We start from the raw sequence: 17,956 nt of genomic DNA, 5'->3' as shown, positions 1-17,956 counted from the left end.
TCATGTTTTTCTTATCAATTTGAGAAGATATTGTTGAATATCCATGAGTTTGTTGAGGGAAGTCTGTAAATTTTAAAATTTATGTATACCACTCACTCGCCCAGGACTAAATAATCAACACTCAGTATTTAACATTACCAATAATTCTCCCAATTACTTAAATCTTAAAATTTCAAGACAACATACAGTTAATTGATCATTTTGTTTGTTATACGTTGTAATGCGACAAATTTGTACAACTATGTATAATGCTTCAATATCAAAATGTTAAAATTTCATTGTTTCAAATACTCAATTGTACCTCATGTGGTAAATTGTTTACGGTAATTTTTACCACTGAACCTTTCATTACTTGTTAATTTTAAGTTAATTTTAAGCCTGCCCATAATGCTCTGCATACAAGGGGCTTTTGGCATGTACACCTGACTACTATAATTTCTTGTACAAGTATGTATCATGTCCAAATAAAGTATATGAATATGAAAAGATTCTTATGCTTACTGGTAGTATTATTCTGAAAATGTTTGAAAAAAGTTTGCTGTTTAATAATCTTTTTAATGAACACTTTAATTACGAAAAGGAAGCATTTTATAATTTTTGTTTTTTAACATGCCGGCTGTCTGAGTCAGGGTGACCTGAAAAACAAATATTTAAACCATCATTCACACTTAACACTGCCTTGCCAGAGGCACGTAGATACGACAGTTCAGATGTCATTCCAAACAGAAAATACTCCATATCCCTCCTTTAGAATGCAGGCATTGTACTTCCCACCTCCAGGACTCGAGTCTGGCTAACCAATTTCCCAAAATCCACAGATGATTTGCAGAATTTATGTAATTTTGCATTGGAAAATAATGTAGTAAATAAGCAGTAGTATAAATCTTTAAGAGGGAGAATGTTAAGGACTTTGCTGGGTAGAGCCAAGCACTACATGCACACATGATAAACTCTTACTGGAAAATAGGAATTCCTCAAATACTGGAAGTCATAACATGAAATCATTGGACATCACAACAACTGACTTATGTCAAAATTGCTCATGGAAATTGACACTTCAAATCAATTTGCCCAAAATGCTCTGCATAACAAGTGGCATTCTATATAGTATGTCATTGATGTCAGCTAGGTGTGTATATGTTGTACATGTACTTGTAGAAATAAAGATTATTATTAATAATCATTCTCATGTGCCATGTAAATTAATTACTGAAAAAGAGCCATTTATTCATGAAATGGGAATTAGTACAGTGATATATTTTTATACAGTGTGATGGTAGATTAATGAGAACAATGTCAATTGTACACACTGTTACTAGAGACTAGCAATAACATGATCACTCATACATGTTATAGCCACAGACTAACAACAACAGAATTAGCTACATATTCTGGTGTCACAGCACATAAGAGCAACTCATAATTGGGGAATTTTAAAAATGTGACATTTCACAACTTTCGTGGCATTACACAGTGGAATCTGAAGAAATAATCAGTTTTATTATAGTTTTCAGTATCATTATTGATAATTCAGCATTTTATCTTTGGTTGAATGTTAAGAGATTTTTCCAGAATGAAGTAATTTCAATTAGAATTGCAAGGCAAAGGTTTCAGAGAGACTTCATAAATATTCTAAATATAGGCCTGTTGGTTATTTCTAAAAAAAAAAAAAATTGTTTCTTGAGAGGCTAACATGTTTTTCACTGTGTAATACTGACATCATTTTAATATTTCATAGAATATATACAATGATTTTAATTATTTTATGATTTTATTTATATTTTCTCTATTTTATTTGCTGAATTTCAAAAGACTATATTTTTATTATTAAAAAGGGTTTGAACTGAATCTTAACACTTTTATTAACTTTGGTCTAGCTCAGTAGGTTTCCATTAATGTCAAGATAATTTCTTAGTCTCTTCTGGCCTGCAGTCCGTTCAGATTACGCGTGAGGCCAGCATCTGCCTCAATAGTCAGCCCGCTTCGAAGGTAAACTGTAGCTGCAGCTGTTAGAGCATGGTTGTACCAGCCTTACCCTGGCACTTGTTGAGGTTGTCTTAGTTATTATGAGAACCTTTGTTAGAGCATGGTTGTACCAGCCTTACCCTGGCACTTGTTGAGGTTGTCTTAGTTATTATGAGAACCTTAGTTAGAGCATGGTTGTACCAGCCTTACCCTGGCACTTGTTGAGGTTGTCTTAGTTATTATGAGAACCTTGTTAGAGCATGGTTGTACCAGCCTTACCCTGGCACTTGTTGAGGTTGTCTTAGTTATTATGAGAACCTTAGTTAGAGCATGGTTGTACCAGCCTTACCCTGGCACTTGTTGAGGTTGTCTTAGTTATTATGAGAACCTTGTTAGAGCATGGTTGTACCAGCCTTACCCCCTGGCACTTGTTGAGGTTGTCTTAGTTATTATGAGAACCTTAGTTAGAGCATGGTTGTACCAGCCTTACCCTGGCACTTGTTGAGGTTGTGTTAGTTATTATGAGAACCTTGTTAGAGCATGGTTGTACCAGCCTTACCCTGGCACTTGTTGAGGTTGTCTTAGTTATTATGAGAACCTTGTTAGAGCATGGTTGTACCAGCCTTACCCTAGCACTTGTTGAGGTTGTCTTAGTTATTATGAGAACCTTAGTTAGAGCATGGTTGTACCAGCCTTACCCTGGCACTTGTTGAGGTTGTCTTAGTTATTATGAGAACCTTGTTAGAGCATGGTTGTACCAGCCTTACCCTGGCACTTGTTGAGGTTGTCTTAGTTATTATGAGAACCTTGTTAGAGCATGGTTGTACCAGCCTTACCCCCTGGCACTTGTTGAGGTTGTCTTAGTTATTATGAGAACCTTGTTAGAGCATGGTTGTACCAGTCTTACCCTGGCACTTGTTGAGGTTGTCTTAGTTATTATGAGAACCTTGTTAGAGCATGGTTGTACCAGCCTTACCCTGGCACTTGTTGAGGTTGTCTTAGTTATTATGAGAACCTTGTTAGAGCATGGTTGTACCAGCCTTACCCCCTGGCACTTGTTGAGGTTGTCTTAGTTATTATGAGAACCTTGTTAGAGCATGGTTGTACCAGTCTTACCCTGGCACTTGTTGAGGTTGTCTTAGTTATTATGAGAACCTTGTTAGAGCATGGTTGTACCAGCCTTACCCTGGCACTTGTTGAGGTTGTCTTAGTTATTATGAGAACCTTGTTAGAGCATGGTTGTACCAGCATTACCCTGGCACTTGTTGAGGTTGTCTTAGTTATTATGAGAACCTTGTTAGAGCATGGTTGTACCAGCATTACCCTAACACTTGTTGAGGTTGTCTTAGTTATTATGAGAACCTTTGTTAGAGCATGGTTGTACCAGTCTTATCTTGGCATTTGTTGAAATTGTCTTACTTACTGTTAGGATAATTCATGGTAGAGGCACAAGAGTCTTATTAGAGGCATGTTGTCCCATCCTTACCTTGGTATTTGTTGAGTTTATCATAGAATTATCAGAAAACTTCTCCAGTTCCTTGATTGATTCATGACTAATGCACAGTTTACGTGGGAAACTTTAGTTAGTGTTTCAGTCCTCCTGGACCACTGTCAAGTCTTGAAATAGTCTAGGATGGCCTGACACATCATCCAAAGTTACCTCTGCAAATTGTGTTAGTTATGAAATGTTTCATCCGTGGTATTGTGACTTCTAAGTTTTATGATTGATTGTTTTTTGTTTTATAATTTAGTTAACCAAGGATTTCTGCCTGCTTCATTGTTTTGTTGCATTACATATACTTTTTTTTACCATTTCCCAGTTTCCAGTAGTAGGATTATTTTAGAGCTTTTGAGGATTTATGTAATTTTTTATCTACTTTTGTTAATGATTAATGGAATGAAATTTGCTTACCATTATAAGGGTTTAATGTAACCAAGATATGAAGTTATAATTTTTCAGTGACTAAATATTGATTGGATTATAGTTTCATAATTTTGGGGATATTTTTGCTCATTATATTACTTGTGAAAATTAGACAGTTTTTGGTTTGTTTTTTTGAAGAGAGTGGTGAGAGAGTACAAAAGGAGAGTGGATGATAGAGTGGGAAAGGCACTGGCACAAAATTTTAATGAAAATAAGAAAAAATTTTGGAGTGAGTTAAACAAGTTAAGAAAGCCTAGGGAACAAATGGATTTGTCAGTTAAAAACAGTGTAGGGGAGTTAATAGATGGGGAGATGGAGGTATTGGGTAGATGGCGAGAATATTTTGAGGAACTTTTAAATGTCGACGAAGAAAGGGAGGCGGTAACTTCATGCACTGGCCAGGGAGGTATACCATCTTTTAGGAGTGAAGAAGAGCAGGATACGAGTGTGGGGGAGGTGCATGAGGCATTACGTAGAATGAAAGGGGGTAAAGCAGATGGAACTGATGGGATCATGACAGAAATGTTAAAAAGCAGGGGGGGGGGATATAGTGTTGGAGTGGTTGGTACTTTTGTCAAAAGAGATTGTAAAAATTATAGAGGAATAAGTTTACTGAGAATACCAGGAAAAGTGTACGGTAGGGTTATTATTGAAAGAATTAGAGGTAAGACAGAATGTAGGATTGTGGATGAGCAAGGAGGTTTTAGAGTGGGTAGGGGATGTGTAGATCAAGTGTTTACATTGAAGCATATATGTGAACAGTATTTAGATAAAGGTAGGGAAGTTTTTATTGCATTTATGGATTTAGAAAAGGCATATGATATAGTGGATAGGAGAACAATGTGGCAGATGTTGCAAGTATATGGAATAGGTGGTAAGTTACTAAATGCTGTAAAGAGTTTTTATGAGGATAGTGAGGCTCAGGTTAGGGTGTGTAGAAGAGAGGGAGACTACTTCCCGGTAAAAGTAGATCTTAGACAGGGATGTGTAATGTCACCATGGTTGTTTAATATATTTATAGATGGGGTTGTAAAAGAAGTAAATGCTAGGGTGTTCAGGGGAGGGGTGGGATTAAATTATAGGGAATTAAACACAAAATGGGAAGTGACACAGTTACTTTTTGCTGATGATACTGTGCTTATGGGAGATTCTAAAGAAAAATTGCAAAAGGTTAGTGGACAAATTTGGGAGTGTGTGTAAAGGTAGAAAGTTGAAAGTGAACATAGAAAAGAGTAAGGTGATGATGGTATTAAATGATTTAGATAAAGAAAAATTAGATATCAAATTGGGGAGGAGGAGTATGGAAGAAGTGAATGTTTTGAGATATTTGGGAGTTGATGTGTCAGCGGATGGATTTATGAAGGATGAGGTTAATCATAGAATTGATGAAGGAAAAAAGGTGAGTGGTGCATTGAGGTATATGTGGAGGCAAAAAACGTTATCTATGGAGGCAAAGAATGGAATGTATGAAAGTATAGTAGTACCAACACTCTTATATGGGTATGAAGCTTGGGTTGCAAATGCTGCAGCGAGGAGATGGTTGGAGGCAGTGGAGATGTCCTGTTTAAGGGCAATGTGTGGTGTAAATATTATGCAGAAAATTCGGAGTGTGGAAATTAGGAGAAGGTGTAGAGTTAATAAAAGTATTAGTCAGAGGGTTGAAGAGGGTTTGTTAAGGTGGTTTGGTCATTAAGAGAGAATGGATCAAAGTAGAATGACATGGAGTGTGTATAAATCTAGGGGAAGGAAGGCGGGGTAGGGGTCGTCCTCAAAAACGTTGGAGGGAGGGGGTAAAGGAGGTTTTGTGGGCGAGGGGTTTGGACTTCCAGCAAGCGTGCATGAGCATGTTAGATAGGAGTGAATGGAGATGAATGGTAGTTGGGACCTGACGAGCTGTTGGAGTGTGAGCAGGATAATATTTAGTGAAGGGATTCAAGGAAACCGGTTATTTTTATATAGCCGGACTTGAGTCCTGGAAATGGGAAGTAAAATGCCTGCACTCTAAAGGAGGGGTTTGGGATATTGGCAGTTTGGAGGGATATATTGTGTATTTTTATACGTATATACTTTTAAGCTGTTGTATTCTGGGCACCTCTGCAAAAACAGTGATTATGTGTGAGTGAGGTGAAAGTGTTGAATGATGATGAAAGTATTTTCTTTTTGGGGATTTTCTTTCTTTTTGGGTCACCCTGCCTCGGTGGGAGATGGCCGACTTGTTGAAAAAAAAAAAAAACTTTACCTTTTACTTTAACCCTTAAACTGTCCAAACAGATCTACGTTCAGATGCGTAGTGCTCCAAGAGTAGATCCACATTTTTTTTTACATATTTTCAAATATAACAAAAAAAAAATATAGATCAAAGCTTTTTTAAACGCTTTCAAATGTAAAAAAGGAAAAAAAAGCTCTACTTTTTTTACATACTTTCAAATGCTGAAAAAACGTAGACCTACGTTTGGACAGTTTAAGGGTTAAGTTACTTAATCCATCACTTTCTGCAGTACTGTAGATGCCATCCATGCTCATAGTGGCAGTTGTGAGATCAGTCAGGTCATCAGTACTGTGTAGTACTTTATGCACCATAAGAAATTTCACTTTATTGAATTACACTGATAACATACAGCAAATGTATACTGTATCACCGTACAGAATTACTGAATACTGTTTATGGTGCTCAGTAATACCCAACATGGAGAAACAAACTCAAAAAAGAATTCTTCCTCCGTAAGCCATGCATGTCGTAAGAGGTGACTAAAATGTCAGGAGCAAAGAGCTAGTAACCCCTTTTCCTGTATACGTTATTAAATTTAGGCCTCCCTGCCTTGACTGGAGACAGCTGTCAAGTTGAAAAAAAAAATCAAATATCACCTGGAATCCTCTTTAGCTGAAGAGGATCTCAGAAGGTGGTCGATTTTTTTTTAACATGTTGGCTGTCTCCCACTGAGGCAGGATGATCCCCCCCAAAAAAAGAAACACTTTCACCATCATTCACTCTATCATTGTCTTTCCAGAGGCACACAGATACGACAGTTTAGATGTCATTCTAAACAGCAAATATCCTAAACCCCTCCATTGAAAAAGCAGTACAGTGGACCCCCGCATAACGATGGCATCGCATAGCGATTTTTCCGCATAACGATTACTTTTATCGCAAAATTTTTGCCGCGCATACCGATTAAAAACCCGCATACCGATTTTCGTCCGAGACGCGTCCAATGTGCCCTCAGCCAGCCTCACATGTGCCGCTCCGTCCCATTGTTTACCAGCCAGCCTCCGCGGTAACATCCAAGCATACACTCGGAATATTTCGTATTATTACAGTATTTTCGGTGCTGTTTCTGGAAAATAAGTGACCATGGGCCCCAAGAAAGCTTCTAGTGCCAACCCTGTGGTAAAAAGGGTGAGAATTAGTATGGAAATTAAGAAAGATTTTGAAGGGTTTGGGGCTAACCCTGAGAAGCCTATGCCAGTTGTGGAATCCATTGTGCCTACTTCAAAGATTAAGGAAATGTGTGCAGAGTGGGTCGAACTGCAAACCTTTATAGATGAAAATCACCCTGACACAGCTGTTGCAAGCCGTGCTTGTGACTATTTCAATGACAATGTTATGGCCCATTTTAGGAAAGTCTTGAAGGAACGGGAGGTACAGAGCTCTATGGACAGATTTGTTGTGCGACAGAGGTCCAGTGACTCTCAAGCTGGTCCTAGTGGCATTAAAAGAAGAAGGGAAGTAACCCCAGAAAAGGACTTGCTACCTCAAGTCCTAATGGAAGGGGATTCCCCTTCTAAACAGTAAGAAGATAATGCTCTCCCCTCCTCCCATCCCATCAATCATCACCAGATCTTCAATAAAAGTAAGTGTCATGTAATTGTGCATGCCTTTTTCAGTTTGTGTGTATTAAAATTAACATTTCATGTGGTAAAAAAAAATTTTTTTCATACTTTTGGGCGTCTTGCACGGATTAATTTTATTTCCATTATTTCTTATGGGGAAAATTCATTCGCATAACGATTATTTCGCATAACGATGAGCCCTCTTGCACGGATTAAAATCGTTAACCGGGGGTCCACTGTATACATTTCTTATACAGGACTGCATAAACATTAGAAATGTATGAAAAAATTTAATTGTCCAGATTCTACTTACTGTTTGTCATTCATCTACAAGATATGCAAACAGAGATGAGGCATAGAAAACTACATTTGAAGTTAATATTAATGATTTGTATGTGTAAAATTTAAAAATAGAAGACTATATTATGTTGCATCTCTTTTTCCTCTCCCTCCAGTCCATATCGAACCCGTGTACGGCCAGCAGTGGAACCAAATCGGGTGAAGGTGTCTGGGTCAGGCGTGTCGAGCAAGGGCATCCCTGCCTCACTTCCCACCGAGTTGCTCATAGACACCAACGATGCTGGCATTGGTGACCTTCATGTGTCAGTCACTGTAAGTACAATATATCACATTATTATGTATTATTATGTATTACAGTGATTATGTATGAGTTAGGTGAAAGTGTTGAATGATGATGAAAGTATTTTCTTTTTTGGGATTTTCTTTCTTTTCGGGTCACCCTGCCTCAGTGGGAGACGGCCGACTTGTTAAAAAAAAAAAATCATAACTAAGTGCTACACCCACCGGGGCTAACAGTATATCATATTTGGTTAAAAACCAGTTACATACGTTAATCTTTCTAGTACACTGTCAACACTAGGTTTTTATTCCTACATCCTTTCTCAACTAGTCTTACTTCATGAGCCTTAGTGAGGTCTTAATCAGGTTTACTAGTGATGTCTTAATGAGGTGTTACTAGTGATGTCTTAATGAGTTGTTACTAGTGAGGTCTTAATGAGGTCTTGGTGAAATCTTACTCAGTGAGTCATTAGTGAGCTCATTATTAGTGAGTCATTAGTGAGGTTATTCTCAGTGAGTCATTAGTAAGGGAATATTCAATTTGCTATTTTAAATAGCTTTTTGGGTGAATCTCCTTAATTTATTAATTCTTGAGGTTTTCAGTTAACTTAAAATGAAAATATTCTCTTCATGTGTAGCATATACAGGACTGTACTTCATGTATTTTGTCCTTTCAATATAAATTTAATATATTTTCTTGTTTATACGTCTGATATCATCTTCTATTTCATCAATGCTGATACATTTTTTATGCAATTTTTTATTTTAGGGACCAGATGGGCACCCACGTAAGGTGAAGGTAGTGGATAATGGAAATGGAACGTTCAGTGCTTCCTATGTGCCTGATGACTGTGGCAAGTACAAGGTGTCGGTCAAGTATGCCGACCAAGAGGTGGGACACTCACCATTCCCGGTCCAGGCGTATGCGACGGGCAAGGTTAGTTTCCTGAGGCTCTCTTTCCCTGATAAATGAACTCTTTGTAGTTGTAAAGCAAGTAGTGCATTGTTATTACAACATTATTATATTCATATACCTGTATAGTTTTGAACTGCAGTATTGGCATGCCTTTAGCAAGACAGTGATGGAATGAGTGATGATGAAAGTGTTTCTTCTTTTCTGGATCACCCTGCATTAGTTGGAAACAGTCAATGTGTTAAAAATGAAAAACCCGTACAGTTCATGGGAAAGTAGAAAAGAATCTTTCCTTCGTAAGTCATGCGTGCCATAAGAGGAGACTAAAATGATGGGAGCAATGGGCTAGTAATAGTCACCATGGCTGTTAAACATATTTATAGATGGGGTTGCAAAAGAAGTAAATGCTAGTGTGTTGGGGAGAGGGGTGGGATTAAATTATGCAGAATCAAATACAAAATGGGAGTTGATATTGTTGCTATTTGCTGATGATTTTGTGCTTGTTTGGAGACTCTAAAGAGAAGTTGCAAAGATTAGTGAATGCGCTTGGAAGGGTGTGCATGTATGAGTATGTTCGATAGGAGTGAGTGGAGGTGAATGGTTTTTGGGATTTGACGAGCTGTTGGAATGTGAGCAGGGTAATATTTGTGAAGGAATTCAGGAAAAACCAGTTAGCCAGACTTGAGTCCTGGAGGTGGGAAGTACAATGCCTGCACTTTAAAGGAGGGGGTGTGGGACATTTGCTGTTTAAGAGTGACATTGAATTGTCATATCTGTGCCTTTGCAAAGACAGTAATAGTGTGAAGAATGATGGTGAAATTTTGTTTTTTTGGGGGGGGCTACCTTGCCTCTGTGCATTGAAAGAAAAATTCCTGTACAGTGTAGATAATTAGGCCTATTAAAATTAATGTCAGTTGTTGATAATGTATGCATGCAGTTATGCATCACACATTTATGTAACACAAAATTTTTTTATTTTTTGTGTTTCTTATGGAGTATGCTTGTAAGTGTGGATGTTTGTGACTCACTCATTCCTAAACTGGGACCTCTTGTATACATTCTTTTATGCTTTTATTGCTTAATCGTCTTTTTTATTTTTAAACCCCCAGGCTGACAAATGCAAGATCACAGAAGGTATTAACCATTCACTCACAATAGGAGAAGAGTACTGTATCACAGTTAATGCCAAAAATGCTGGCAGTGGCGCCGTCACCTGCAGAATTCGCTCAACCTCTGGCAGGTAAACCTCTATGTTCTATTTTCTACAAAAATTCTAATGGCCTGTTATCCTGGGTATAAAGGGAGCAAAATAAACACAGCAGAAAAGTTTTGACTTATATTATCCTTCACCAATTTAGAACAGCAATATGTACACTATATACACTATGTACAGTGATAGGTATTAGTGCACTCCACGGTAAGCAAGCCAAACCCTAAACTCAGAGTGAGACATCTTCTTTTGCACGTACCATATATACTGTATACTGTAAGTTTCTTTGGTGTACCTTTTATTGAGTTTTACGGCAGAATGTTTGGAACTATAATATTATTCTAATATGTCTGGAATTCTCAAGTGAACATAAAAAAAGCTTGATTTTTGCACATGTTTCTTGATTTTATAGTGTTGCTATTACTACAGAACTTTTATATACTGTATATATACATATACCTGTGTAGTGAATATGTTCTTTTTTCATATCCCCAGTGACTTGGATATTGATATTGAGGATAATGGTGATGGAACCTTCAGTATCTACTACACAGTGAAGGATGCTGGTGAATACACACTCTCTGTAAAGTTTGGCGGCCAACCTGTTCCTGACGGATTTTACTCTTTCACCGTGAGTACTCACTTATTGCACACTTTATTTTTAAATCACTTCATTTTATAGTGTCAGTAGCAAGTGCAGGATCTCAGCAGAATGTAATAATTGCACTGTTATTGGGGGTAAGGCAGCCGGGATTGATGGGATAAAGATAGAAATGTTAAAAGCAGGTGGGGATATAGTTTTGGAGTGGTTGGTGCAATTATTTAATAAATGTATGGAAGAGGGTAAGGTACCTAGGGATTGGCAGAGAGCATGCATAGTTCCTTTGTATAAAGGCAAAGGGGATAAAAGAGAGTGCAAAAATTATAGGGGGATAAGTCTGTTGAGTGTACCTGGTAAAGTGTATGGTAGAGTTATAATTGAAAGAATTAAGAGTAAGACGGAGAATAGGATAGCAGATGAACAAGGAGGCTTTAGGAAAGGTAGGGGGTGTGTGGACCAGGTGTTTACAGTGAAACATATAAGTGAACAGTATTTAGATAAGGCTAAAGAGGTCTTTGTGGCATTTATGGATTTGGAAAAGGCGTATGACAGGGTGGATAGGGGGGCAATGTGGCAGATGTTGCAAGTGTATGGTGTAGGAGGTAGGTTACTGAAAGCAGTGAAGAGTTTTTACGAGGATAGTGAGGCTCAAGTTAGAGTATGTAGGAAAGAGGGGAATTTTTTCCCAGTAAAAGTAGGCCTTAGACAAGGATGTGTGATGTCACCGTGGTTGTTTAATATATTTATAGATGGGGTTGTAAGAGAAGTAAATGCGAGGGTCTTGGCAAGAGGCGTGGAGTTAAAAGATAAAGAATCACACACAAAGTGGGAGTTGTCACAGCTGCTCTTTGCTGATGACACTGTGCTCTTGGGAGATTCTGAAGAGAAGTTGCAGAGATTGGTGGATGAATTTGGTAGGGTGTGCAAAAGAAGAAAATTAAAGGTGAATACAGGAAAGAGTAAGGTTATGAGGATAACAAAAAGATTAGGTGATGAAAGATTGAATATCAGATTGGAGGGAGAGAGTATGGAGGAGGTGAACGTATTCAGATATTTGGGAGTGGACGTGTCAGCGGATGGGTCTATGAAAGATGAGGTGAATCATAGAATTGATGAGGGAAAAAGAGTGAGTGGTGCACTTAGGAGTCTGTGGAGACAAAGAACTTTGTCCTTGGAGGCAAAGAGGGGAATGTATGAGAGTATAGTTTTACCAACGCTCTTATATGGGTGTGAAGCGTGGGTGATGAATGTTGCAGCGAGGAGAAGGCTGGAGGCAGTGGAGATGTCATGTCTGAGGGCAATGTGTGGTGTGAATATAATGCAGAGAATTCGTAGTTTGGAAGTTAGGAGGAGGTGCGGGATTACCAAAACTGTTGTCCAGAGGGCTGAGGAAGGGTTGTTGAGGTGGTTCGGACATGTAGAGAGAATGGAGGGAAACAGAATGACTTCAAGAGTGTATCAGTCTGTAGTGGAAGGAAGGCGGGGTAGGGGTCGGCCTAGGAAGGGTTGGAGGGAGGGGGTAAAGGAGGTTTTGTGTGCGAGGGGCTTGGACTTCCAGCAGGCATGCGTGAGCGTGTTTGATAGGAGTGAATGGAGACAAATGGTTTTTAATACTTGACGTGCTGTTGGAGTGTGAGCAAAGTAACATTTATGAAGGGATTCAGGGAAACCGGCAGGCCGGACTTGAGTCCTGGAGATGGGAAGTACAGTGCCTGCACTCTGAAGGAGGGGTGTTAATGTTGCAGTTTAAAAACTGTAGTGTAAAGCACCCTTCTGGCAAGACAGTGATGGAGTGAATGATGGTGAAAGTTTTTCTTTTTCGGGCCACCCTGCCTTGGTGGGAATCGGCCGGTGTGATAATAAAAAAATAAAATTATCTCCTCAATATAGTGCAATTTGAAATCCAATTGAAAAAAGTGCATCCCAAACAAATAACCCACATGTAAGAGGAGGAAACTTATGGCGATGTTTCAGTCTGACTTGGACCGTTAGTTAATGGTCCAAGTCGGACCAAAACGTCATCATAAGTTTTTTCTCCTATGTGCGGATTATTGTGCCTTTTTGTTCTTTACATCCAAAATTGAGTAGAATGTAAAAAAAAATTAATCGTATGTGCTGTTCAATTCTGAATGCACTTTTTCAGTTTATTACATTATATAGAAGAGCTTTTTAAGAAAACTTACTGTATTTCCAACCTTGTAAACTTTTTAAACTTGCTATGTATAGCATGATGTTCTGTCATCTTCCAGCATCATTATTATGCTATGTATAGCATGATCATCTGTCATCCCCAGCATCATTATCATACTGCTACATGATGATGCTCCAGTAGTCTGAAACACAGTGTTTCTGTCATCCTCCAGCATCATTATCATGCTGCTACATGATGATGCTCCAGTAGTCTGAAACACAATGTTTCTGTCATCCTCCAGCATCATTATCATGCTGCTACATGATGATGCTCCAGTAGTCTGAAACACAATGTTTCTGTCATCCTCCAGCATCATTATCATGCTGCTACATGATGATGCTCCAGTAGTCTGAAACACAATGTTTCTGTCATCATCCAGCACCATTATCATGCTGCTACATGATGATGCTCTAGTAGTCTGAAACACAATGTTTCTGTCATCATCCAGCACCATTATCATGCTGCTACATGATGATGCTCTAGTAGTCTGAAACACAATGTTTCTGTCATCATCCAGCATCATTATCATGCTGCTACATGATGATGCTCCAGTAGTCTGAAACACAATGTTTCTGTCATCATCCAGCATCATTATCATGCTGCTACATGATGATGCTCTAGTAGTCTGAAACACAATGTTTCTGTCATCCTCCAGCATCATTATCATGCTGCTGCATGATGATGCTCCAGTAGTCTGAAACATGATGTGTATGGAAAATTAGTTTTTAAGATGATTTAATGTTTTAACACAACTTGAATGCTATGTATGTGAAGGTGTCATACAGCATCTGTGGTGACTTTGAGGTAAGTGGAAAGCTACCTGACTGTGTTACGTGTGTTGTTGATTATTATCTTTTGTCACAAATGTTGGCACTCCAATAAATATTTGTAAATGTGTCCAGGTTACTGCTGTTCTAATTAATTATAGTCTGTGTATCTTTTGAAAGAAAAGTGCATTGTTCAGGCTTAAGGTTTAGTTACATCAGATATTGTGAGATGTGTATGTGTGTGTGTGTTATGGAAAGAAGAGGAAATGCTCCCTGTGTATCCAAACCAAGTTATGAGGAGAGATATCTCTTGTCTCCCCACCAAATTTGTAAGCAGGGAGGTGTTGCAGTAAGAGGGAAACACATTCCTTGTTTCCCAAGCAAAGGTATAAGGAGATATGTGTGTTTTACAGTAAGATTTAAACATTCCTTGTCTCCCCAGCTAGGGTGTAAGGATAGATTTGTGTTATAATAAGATTTAGTCATTCCTTGTCTCCCTGGCAAAGGTGTAGGGAGAGGTGTTGTGTTGCAGTAAGAGGGACACATTCCTGGTCTCCCCAGCACAGGTGTAAGGAGAGATGTGTACGTCAGAGTAAGAGGGGGAGACATTACTCATCTCCTCAGCGAAGGTTTGGGAAGAAATGTTTGTTATGGTAAGAGGAAGGCATTTCCATGTATCCTCAGCCAAGTTGGTGGAAGAGATGTGCATTATGGAAGGAGGGAGACATATCCTATGTACCCAGTTACTAAGAGAGTAATCTGGTACACCAACCAAGTTGTGGGGAGGTGTATGTGTTATATAAAAATTGAGAGACATTCTGTGTCATTGATAATTAAAAAAATATGAGATGAGATGCTTTTTAAGTAGAGCCCTAAATTGGTTTGCAGGCAGGGAACCTTTTGGTGGTTCAGGCAATGAATTCCAGGTCCTTGGGCTCTTTATGTGCATTGCATTTTTGCATAGGGTGAAATGGACAGGAGGGATGTTGAAGAGTGTTTTGTGCCTTCTGTTGTGCCTGTGTGTTCTGTTGTAGTTGTCAAGAAGTTTGAGAGGAGGGTTTATATTGGAATATAATGTTCTGTATATATAATAAGCACAATAATATGAGTGAATATTTTGTATATTAAGTAAGTTCAAGCTCTTGAAGAATGGTGGAGTGTGTTGCCTGGCGTAGGAGTTGGTAATCAACCGCACAGCAGCTTTTTGTTAGGTTATTAATGGTTTAAGATGATTGGCCATGGTTGAACCCCAAGTACAAATACCATAGGTGAGGTGAGGGTATTTGTGGTATAGCACAAGGAGTGCAGTTTGGGGTACATAGTAGTACTGCATCTTGGAAAGGATGCCTACTGTTTTGGAGACTTTCTTGGATATACGTATGCTGGATGTGGGTCTGAAATTTCAGATTGTAGTCAAGGTGAAGACCTAGAAATTTGCCCTCAGTGTGTCTTGGAATGGGGGAACCATTTATCAATATGTTTAGCTGGACATTTGAAGATCTGTTTCCAGACAGCATGAAGTAGTTTTTGTCTATATTGAGAATGAGTTTGTTCTTCATCATCCATGTATAGATATTTTAACATAAGAACATAAGAAAGAAGGAACACTGCAGCAGGTCTACTGGCCCATGCAAGATAGGTCCAAGTCTCCTACCAGCTTAAGCCAATGACCCAACGTAGTCAGACCAGGTCACATTCATTTAAGGAAGGAACACAGCATCAGACCTAGTAGCACAAGCTAGTCAGGTCCAATTCATACCCACTCATGTATTTATCTAACATATTTTTAAAACTACACAATGTTTTAGCTTCTATGATGATGCTCGGGTGTTTGTTCCACTCTTCCGCAACTCTATTACCAAACCAGTGCTTTCCTATATCTTTCCTGAATCTGAATTTTTCCAACTTAAAACCATTGCTGCAAATCCTGTCTTGGCTAGATATTTTTAGCATGCTATTTACATCCCTTTTATTTATTTTTGTTTTCCATTGATACACCTGAATCATATCTCCCCTAATTCTATGCCTTTCTAGAGAATGCAGATTCAGGGCCTTCAGTCTGTCCTCATAGGGAATATTTCTGATACATGGGATCAACTTTGTCATCCTCCTTTGTTCGTTTTACAGTGCATTTATATCCATTCTGTAATATGGTGACCAAAACTGTGCAGCATAATCTAAATGAGGCCTAACTAAGGATATATTGAATTGAAGAACAACCTGAGGACTCCTATTATTTATACTTTTTGATATGAAGCCAAGGATTCTGCTCACTTTATTGCAAACACTTATGCACTGTTGTCTTGGTTTTAGATTACTGCTAACCAGAGCTCCCAAATCCTTTTCGCAATTAGTAATATTAAGATCTACATTATTCAGTTTATATGTGGCATGGTTATTTTCCTGTCCAATGTTTAGAACTTTGCATTTGTCTATATTAAACTGCTTCTGCCACTTCTCCGACCACTGCATCAGTCTATTCAAACCTTCCTGGAGTGCCCTAATGTCCTTGTCAGAATGAATTCAATGGCCTGTTTTGGTGTTATCGGCAAACTTGGTTATGTCGCTATTTATTCCCTCATCTGTGTTGTTTATGTAGATTGTAACCCTTGCTGTCTTGAGTATGGATGGGAAGGTTGAAGATTCCACAGATTTGATAAACAATGTTGCAGTAATGGGTGATGGCACATGAGCTGATTTTTTCTTTTATACATGAGTGGTGGCCAATTATTTAGGTTTCCTGCTTTATTTTTTAGTGAGTTAAGGATGAGTGAGACTTCAGTAGGGTTTGTTGGGGCTAGATGTAGAGTATCTGAATAATTACCAGTGAGGCTGTCTTTCAGCTGAGTGTTTGAGTTTGAAATTTTGCTTGCTAGCTTTGATTCTATAGTAGAGAAGAAGACATTAAGTTTGTTGGCAGTGTCTGTCGGGTGGATGTGAGGTTCATCTGATTGCATTAAGTTAATTTCTCTGTTTCTAGACAGTTTGCTAGAGCCCAGAATTTCAGAGAAGATTTTTCAGGTCTTTTTCATATCCCCTTTTATGTTATTAAATCTGTTTGTATAATAAAGTTGTTTAGACTTTCATATTAGTAAGTATTGATGTGTATTGTTTTGCCAGTTCTTTTGTTATTAGACCCAGTCTGGACTGAGCTGTTTAGTCTCTTTGTTGTGATCTTCTTTGTGTTGATTGGACAGTGCTGATAATAGAGGTTTTGGGTTTTTTATAAGAAAATTTTGACACATTCATCAGTATCTTGGCTGACTGTTAGCTCACAGTGTAGTGTTGGTAGTCACAGTAAAGTTTGGTGGTGTCACAGTGTAGTGTTGGTAGTGTCACAGTAAAATGCTGTTGGTATCACAGTGTAGTGTTGGTAGTCACTGTAGTGTTGGTAATCACAGTGTAGTGTTAGTAATGTCACAGTAAAGTGTTTGTAGTTACAGTGTAGTGTTGGTAGCTACAGTGTAGTGTTGCTGTCACAGTGTAGTGTTGGTAGTTGCAATAAAGTGTTGGTGGTGTCACAGCATAGTGTTGGTAGTATCACAGCATAGTGTTGGTAGTGTCACAGCATATTGTTGATAGTGTTACAGTGTAGTGTTGGTAGTGACCTTGCTGAAGGTTGTGGAGTCAGTAACTAGGCTGGGCCACCACTGTCCTGATTCACTCTCACAATATGTGGTAGCAACTGCTGGTGCAGGTGATGCTAATTGTTGATGGGTCCTCTTGTTGTCTCTTGTCAGTGTTCCTTTCCCCAGTCATCTCCCTCCCTCCCCAGTGGAAATAAATCTGATTTTTTTGGGTTATCCTAGGTAATTTACATATATGCTAATCTATGATAATTTGTGCAACTGTATTTATGTGTATGTATCTGTACCTGTATGTATGTGTATGTATTTATGTATTTATGTGTATGTATCTGTACCGGACCTGAGTCCTGGAGATGGGAAGTACAGTGCCTGCACTCTGAAGGAGGGG

The 17,956-nt window shown here is 38.6% G+C and overlaps 1 protein-coding gene across 9 annotated transcripts in view; it reads left to right on the top strand.

Moving 5' to 3' along the window:
* The window catches only part of cher (filamin protein cher), a 482,745-nt gene that overhangs the window by 299,391 nt on the left and 165,398 nt on the right, over nt 1-17,956 (top strand). For 6 of the 9 annotated variants that reach the window (XM_053771249.2, XM_053771248.2, XM_053771247.2 and 3 more), the window contains 5 exons: nt 1,933-1,989; nt 8,176-8,332; nt 9,069-9,236; nt 10,322-10,452; nt 10,918-11,053. In XM_053771249.2, the coding sequence (XP_053627224.2) occupies nt 1,933-1,989; nt 8,176-8,332; nt 9,069-9,236; nt 10,322-10,452; nt 10,918-11,053 (649 nt within the window). The remainder of the gene's footprint in view (nt 1-1,932; nt 1,990-8,175; nt 8,333-9,068; nt 9,237-10,321; nt 10,453-10,917; nt 11,054-17,956) is intronic. The other 3 variants (XM_053771250.2, XM_053771254.2, XM_053771253.2) reach the window with 1 other exon arrangement.

The sequence above is a fragment of the Cherax quadricarinatus genome, chromosome 5 (genome assembly GCF_038502225.1).
Source record: "Cherax quadricarinatus isolate ZL_2023a chromosome 5, ASM3850222v1, whole genome shotgun sequence".
In the NCBI taxonomy this organism is placed as follows: domain Eukaryota; kingdom Metazoa; phylum Arthropoda; class Malacostraca; order Decapoda; family Parastacidae; genus Cherax; species Cherax quadricarinatus.
Note: the sequence above shows the minus strand (reverse complement) of the source record. Positions and strands in the feature narration are given on the sequence as shown.